Below are 6,623 nucleotides of genomic sequence, written 5' to 3' on the forward strand. Positions count from 1 at the left end.
GAAGGACCAGAGAGATGGTGGGAATGTGCTGGCAAAGACGTCGAGAGTTCAACACAACTGCCACAATAGCACTTCAATAGCAGCACTCAAATGCCCAGCGCTGGTGTTCCTCACATCTCACTGCCAGCCAACTGGCTCAAACCCATGCCGCTGAAAAGGCGCAAGGAGCACACGCACACGCCTCTGCGGATGCTCATTCACTCCAGTGCCAGTGCCCTGTTAAAGAGGATGCCAGACCCCTTGGTAAACCCACATTAGGCTTTTTCTGTCTCTATTTTGCGATCGCTATTCAAAACAAGTCTGGTAAATGTGGGCACGAAGGGAGGTGAGGGCTGGAGAGGCTGCAGGGCCCTGCTGAGCCAATTAGGGTCCCCTGAGGGGTCTTTCCTGTTGGAAATAGGCCACTGGGGAAGGAAGGACACACAGGGAACATCACACGGCCAAGCACCAGGCGAGACTGATTGACTCTTGCAACAAGGTCAGATTTTGGTCTCTCACCTGCCAAATTCATCCCCTACAGCCGTGGGAAAAGGAGCCGGAGAGGTGCTGCCCACGAAGTGCCCTAACCGCTAGCTTGCCCGACCATCCCATCTCAGCTGGGTGATGCGGGGAGCCAGCGGAGGAGGAAGCAGGGAGGGAGAAGCCAGAGGTCTAAGGGTTACAGGAGGCAGTGGGTGAAGGCAGGCCACCAAGGAGAGAAGCAGCCCGAATATTTTGTCCACATGTCACAAATTTGATAGTGCAGCACCTGCCTAGTATCACCCTGCCCTTGCACCTTCAGTCAGGGGAACACGTATCAGGACAGTCAGAGCAGGACACGGGTATTGGCTCGCGCCTGTCCTGCACTGCCATGTCTCCAGGGTCCCCCAGACCTCACACCATCCTGGGGTGTCCAGAGAGGCCAGCAGTGCCCCTTGTTCTGCAGGGCTGTGCTCTCCACTCACCCATGGGATGGAGCTGCAGGAGCCTGTGGGTCTCCCAGCCCCACAGCTATGCGAATTGCTGCAGGGACCTGGGAAGGGCAGAGTGTGACATGTTTGTTTTATGGACAGGACTTGAAGCTGTGCTGGCAGTGCTAATTTTACGAGCTCTTCCTTCACTCTTGGTGCCTGGGGACCCCAAAGCCACAGTTCCTCGCACCGAGCTCAGCCTGTGAGCGGAGCTGTGTGGACCTTCTCCATGGGGAGGGATAACATCTCCATTCGTGGCTCTTCCCGGTGGCCTTGGTTATTTTGGGCCTGCTCCAGGATGAAAAGCAGGACCCGTTCCGGTGCTGGCAGGGACCGATGGCAGCCCAGGGACCCAAGCCCATTCCTCGCAGCTCTGCAGCCCCGCGGGAAGACCCGGGGCACCGGCTGCGGGTGCAGGGACAGCCGTTCCCGGCCACCGGAGAGCGCGTCCCCGTGAGCCCGAAGGGAGCGGGGGTCCCCAAAGGGCCTTTCCCTGCGCAAACGGAGCGGTGGCGGGAGCGCGGGGCCCAGGGCATCCCGCACCCTCCGGGGGCAGATGTCGGTCCGGCACCGCCGCATTCGGCACCCGCGGGGGCAGCGGAACCTGCCGGCTGCTTTTCCGCCGGGGCTCTCCGCCGAGAAGCTGCGCGTAAAAACGGGAGCTTCGCTTCCCCGACGGCAAAGCGCTGCCGGGAGGCTGCGAGGCCGGAGCGGGGCTGCCGGAGCCCGGTGGCGGTGGAGGCGGGAGCCCCGGCGGGGCCGGCACCGGCACCAGCCCCGACGGGTGAGCGGGAGGCCAGGCCCGTCCTTCCCGGGTAGCGGCAGCGGGCACCTGGAGAGAGGAGCCGAGCCCAGCCGCCAGCCGGGTATTTGTATTCACCTATAGCCGTACGTATAGGTGGTGCAAATGGTGTATCTCTCTCTCTCTCGCAGGCTTGAGAATGGGAAGGGAGGCGCGATGGAAGGGAAAGGTGTTCAGCCGAGCCGGACTTCAGACCGACCTTTAACTTCGCGGGGAGGACCGACAGAGCCCCCGGGATACGGGGCGAGGGTCCCCCGCACCCCGTAGCTTCAGCGCGGCCCGGGTAAAGGAAGAGTCCCCGCCATCCGCGCTCGCCGGGGCGGGCGAGTCCCGGTCCCGCTGCCGGACTACGGCGGAGAGGGATGGAGAGAGACGGCGCTCCCGGCGCACGCCCGCGGACACCGAGCGGCTGCTTTCTACGTGAAGGGAGGGAAATAAACCACCAACGAGTTTTTATTGTTATCATCATCATCATTATCATCGCCATCGTCGTTTCTCTGCACATAAATAAATAAATAAATATCTCCCGGGGAGGGGGGAAGGAGGGGGACGGAACGATACAATCACAGCTGCGCGTCCGGCAGCGACGAAGTCAAAACCAAACCGAGAACAATTTTGGAAAGAAAAAAAAAAAAAAAAAAAAGAAGAAGAAGAAGAAAAAGATAATAACCGAAACAGCCCCCGACCCTCCCCGTCCGCCCGCTTTCGGGCACCGTAGTATTACCGGCGGGACCCCCGGGACAGCATCCTGCAGGCGGCCCGCACCGCCCGCCGCCGCGCAGCATCCGCGCCTGTCTCGGGGCGCGGGGAGTTCTGCGGGGAGCGTCCCGGGCCCGGGGCTGCGCCTGCGGGGAGACAAGTGAGACAGCACTACTGGGGGACGCCTGGGGTCCTAGGGAGCCGTTTATTTACAACAGGGCGCACGGACACCCGTCCCCACAGGCCGGGGGTCTAGAAAGGTGAGAAAATCCTTCGTAAATTACACAGACTATACAAAATGGTATAAAATCCTTCGGCTGCATGTCAGCACCGGAGCAGGCAGGACTCCCTCTCCTGCTCTCGCCACAGTTCCTGGGGAGCCAGAGTGGGCTTGCGGGGGGCTAAGGGGTGACTGCGAGGCCTCTGTCGTCCTTCCCCGAGGAGGACGGAGACATGCGCAAGTCCTCGTCGTCTTCCGAGCACTTGGTGGAAAGGGACGAGCATTTGCAGCTGTGGCCGGCCCTCCCGCCCCGGTGGGAGCTGCTTTTGCCTTCTTTCTTGTGCTTGACCCGTCGGTTCTGGAACCAGATCTTCACCTGCTTCTCGGAGAGGTTCAGGTAGGTGGCGATCTCGATTCGCCGCAGCCGGGAGAGGTACATGTTGGAGGCGAACTCCCTCTCCAGCTCCAGGAGCTGCGTGCTGGTGAAGGCGGTGCGCATCCGCTTGCTGCTGGGCAGCTGGCTGGACGTGCTGTCTGCGGAGCGGAGCGCACCGTCAGGACCTGCCGAACCCGCCGCCGCCCGCCCCGTAGCGCCCGCACCCGCCGGTCCCCGCTGCGCATCCCGGCCGCCCGCTCTGCGGGGCCGCAACCCTCCCTCCCCGGGAGCCGGCGACCCGACAAGCGGCTGCCGGGCTGCAGCCCGAGCTCACGGAGTGCCCGGGCCGCCTCCCCCGGTTCCTATCCGTTTTCGGAGGCTCGGCGGACACCGGCGGGGAGGGATCCTGCGCATCCCTCGGGGCACCGGCAGAGAGAGGTGCCGGGACTCCCCGTGCAGCCTGCGGGCGCAGGGCAGGGAGCCCCCGCCCCATGTGCGTTCGGCAGGGTCCTGCCTCCCCGCTCCCTCCTCCCCCCCCGCCGCGGGATCCCCATCACCTCCCCGCAGCGACCACGGTTAGCATGCAGGCGTGCGCTTCACCCCCTCCCCCCCCGCCCCCCCCCCGCTCCACGCGTGCCCTCCTTACCCACGGAGATGCAGTGGAACTGCCGGGGGTCGGGCAACGGGTAGGCGCCCTGGTAGAGCGCCGGTGCGTGCCCGACGCTGACGGCGGAGACGGAGTGCTGCTGGCGGGCCAGGGGCGAGTGGCAGTACTGGGAGCCGAAGGGGGGGAAGGAGGCCTTGATAAGGGGGATGGCGGGCGGCGGCGGGTGCAGCTGGGAGGCGGTGACACAGAGCGGGCAGACGCAGAGCAGCCCGGCCTTGCGAGCGTGGCAGGCGCCGGCCGGCAGCCCGGGCAGCGGGTGCGAGGGGTGCACGGCGTAGGGGAAGAGCGGCGGCGGCGGGCTGCCCTCTCCCTTCTTCTCGCCCGCCTCCCGCAGCACCAGCGAGTCCACCAGGAAGGAGCGCGGCATGGCCCCGCGCAGAGCCCGCGCAGCGCCCCGCGCAGCGCCCGCGCAGCACCCGCGCAGCGCCGCTGGCCAGCCCGAGTGGTGCTGAACGGCGCCCGCCCGCCCGCTTTAAATAGCGGCCGCGCCATGTGATGGCGGCGCCGGGGCGCTCAATAGGCTTTCTGTGCCTCTTCTCTTGGCATTCACGCCGCACGCTCCCTCATTATTTCCCTTGTTAACTAAATGAACTGCATAATGTACTCTATTCTTGTCGACCCCACCCACGCCGTAGCAGGCGGCCTCTCCCCTCCTCTCCCTTTGGCGGGGTTATTTTCTCATTCTCTCGCGATTTAATATTCTTTTCTTTCTCTTTATCGTTCTCCTTCGCTTTCAGCCCAGCTTTCAGCCCGCTCCCCCTTGTTTATTTTGCCGGCTGCAGCCGCGGTCTCCGCCGGCGCCAGCTTCCCCTGCCAGCCCCCCGGCGCCTTTCCCACCTGTGGCACCAGGTCTGCCCCCCAGCCCCGCCGGCCTCTCTCTCTCCCCTCGCCGCCGGGCTGCTTCGTCCCCGTTACTGCGCCCGCCGCCCGTCCCCAGCCCCGTGGCTTTGTTCCCAGCCCGGTGCCGGGCCCCGCCGCTTATCGCTGCCGCCGCCGTCGGGCGAGACCCCCCGGCCACCGAGATGTGCCAGCCGGTGCTCCACTGGCGGGCACATCCGCCCGGCCCCTGCGTGGGCGTGGGCGCCTGGGCACGGATAACGGCCACGGAGCGTCAGAATCGTGCACGTAGAGAAACCCTGACACTCATACACCGCTCCGTGCCGGCAGCACGCACGGCGAGCACCTTAAACAGAGGGAGAAGAGGCGCTCGGCACGCTCCGCACATCTTTATACCTGGTCCTTCTGCCCGGTTTCAGCGGTAACACCATCGTACCGTCGAGCTCCACGGCCCCGGCACCGCCGCGCACAAGCGCGCCGGGAAGTCCCTGGAGCTGCGGAGACCGACGGAGAACCGTCTTATCTCTCCCGTCCGATGAGAATTAGCGTTAAACACACCGGCGGGGTCTGGATTTCTTAGCACAGGGATCTGCAAAACTTCCAAGGGGGTCCAAAGCTAATTTCTCCGCGTTCGTCTGAGCTGAGGCGCACCGGCGCTTCCCCGCGCAGCGGCACGCCGCCCGCGCAGGAGCCCGCAGCGCTGCGCTCCCTGCAGCTTCTTCATTTTGTAGGTGAATGAGCAATGCTAACAAATAAGAACAAAAATATTAATCGGGATACATCTTCCTCCCCCATCTTCCCGTTTAATATACGGGGTGGGGAGACAAACGCACCCGCCGACTCCCGTCAAAACGTGAAGGAAATTTCTGCCTACAGTAACTTGGCCGCCTCATAAACAAATGGACTTTTTAAAATGAAGGGAAGAGAAAGCCTTGGAATCAGTGTAATCCCGTGTCTCTGGCTTGTACAGAGGCTGTTCTTGCCTGCAGTCTCATTTCTGGCTGAAACCTATGGGAGTTTTGCCGAGATACTGTTGATGCCCGAGCCTAGAAACCTATCTGTGTGCACAAATAAATGGTGAAAAATACAGAACGAACAAAACCGAATGCTAGTAAAAACTCAGTCCCGCAGTGATTTAGAAAGAATTCCCAAGTGCCCTTCCCCTGAAAGCGTTAGTGGTGTTTGGATTTTTTTGTTGGTTTTGTTGTTTTGTTTTTAAGGAACTGGTAATTTAAAGCATTTTTTTCCCCCGGAGCTGGCGCCCTGGACGGGGCATCTCTCCCCGCTGAGATGTGCCCAGCCACCGAGGGCGGGGGGTTGATTCAGCCTCAACCCGAGGGATTCCCGCTGCCCAGGGGCTGAACCCTAGGGCTCCGAGCCGCAGGGAGGCAAAGGGTTAACAGCTCCTGAATGCACACCAAGCCCAAAGCTACTGGGAAAGAATATCCAAAAAAATAACCAGTTTTTTTTTCCAGCCGCTGGACCTTATTGAATGTCATTGAAGAAAGTTTTGAATGCCAGATAAAGAGAGGCGAATTAAAGTGTGTGACAGCAGAGGATAAGCAAACACAAAGAGAACTCTGTCACACTTTGGGCAAAATCCGTGGGCTTTTTACCAAGCCTCTTCGCTATGATTGAATTAAGTAATAGGAAAACATTTTCTTTCAGTTTAGAGCCATTAGACAAAAACTTCAAAGCGAATAACACTTTTTAATGTGCAGCCCAACAATGGAATCTGTTTCGTGCTGAAATGTTTAAATGGTTTGTTGTGCAACTGTGGGATGAAATAACCCAGACTGCAGCAAAATAACATCCTTCAGGACGTTTTATGAGCGCTTGAAACTAGCACAGACCTTTAATCCCAGCGCTTTAAACTAGCCTCCCCTGCCTTTTTTCGCACCCCCCCCCCCCATTTTTTTTTTTTTTAGAGGGGAAATTCGCCCCGTATGTTTGCCATTTCCAAGCTATCGTCGCTAAACGAAAACGGCACCGGGAGCGGGGCAAAGAGAGCCGCCGACGGGCTGCAGGCGGCTCGGGGGGACGCGGGGGGCTCGGGGGGGGGCAGCCTCTCC

General features: G+C 61.2%; 1 protein-coding gene across 1 annotated transcript; it reads right to left on the reverse strand.

Annotated features, from left to right (window-relative positions):
- Nucleotides 1-2,852: 2,852 nt before the first annotated feature.
- Nucleotides 2,853-4,081, reverse strand: GSX1 (GS homeobox 1). The gene is made up of 2 exons (XM_075742970.1): nt 3,694-4,081; nt 2,853-3,205 (listed from the first exon to the last, which is right to left on the reverse strand). The coding sequence occupies exons 1-2, from the start codon at nt 4,079-4,081 to the stop codon at nt 2,853-2,855; spliced, it is 741 nt and encodes a 246-aa protein (XP_075599085.1).
- Between the last annotated feature and the right edge of the window lie 2,542 nt (nt 4,082-6,623).

The sequence above is a fragment of the Balearica regulorum genome, chromosome 1 (assembly GCF_011004875.1).
Source record: "Balearica regulorum gibbericeps isolate bBalReg1 chromosome 1, bBalReg1.pri, whole genome shotgun sequence".
NCBI lineage: Eukaryota > Metazoa > Chordata > Aves > Gruiformes > Gruidae > Balearica > Balearica regulorum.

Bases quoted from the DNA above. Each gene is read 5' to 3' on its own strand.
- GSX1 (XM_075742970.1), bottom strand. From the start codon at position 4,081: ATGCCGCGCTCCTTCCTGGTGGACTCGCTGGTGCTGCGGGAGGCGGGC. The intron at 3,206-3,693 runs GTAAGGAGGGCA...TCCGCTCCGCAG, and splicing joins GTTCCACTGCATCTCCGTGG to ACAGCACGTCCAGCCAGCTG.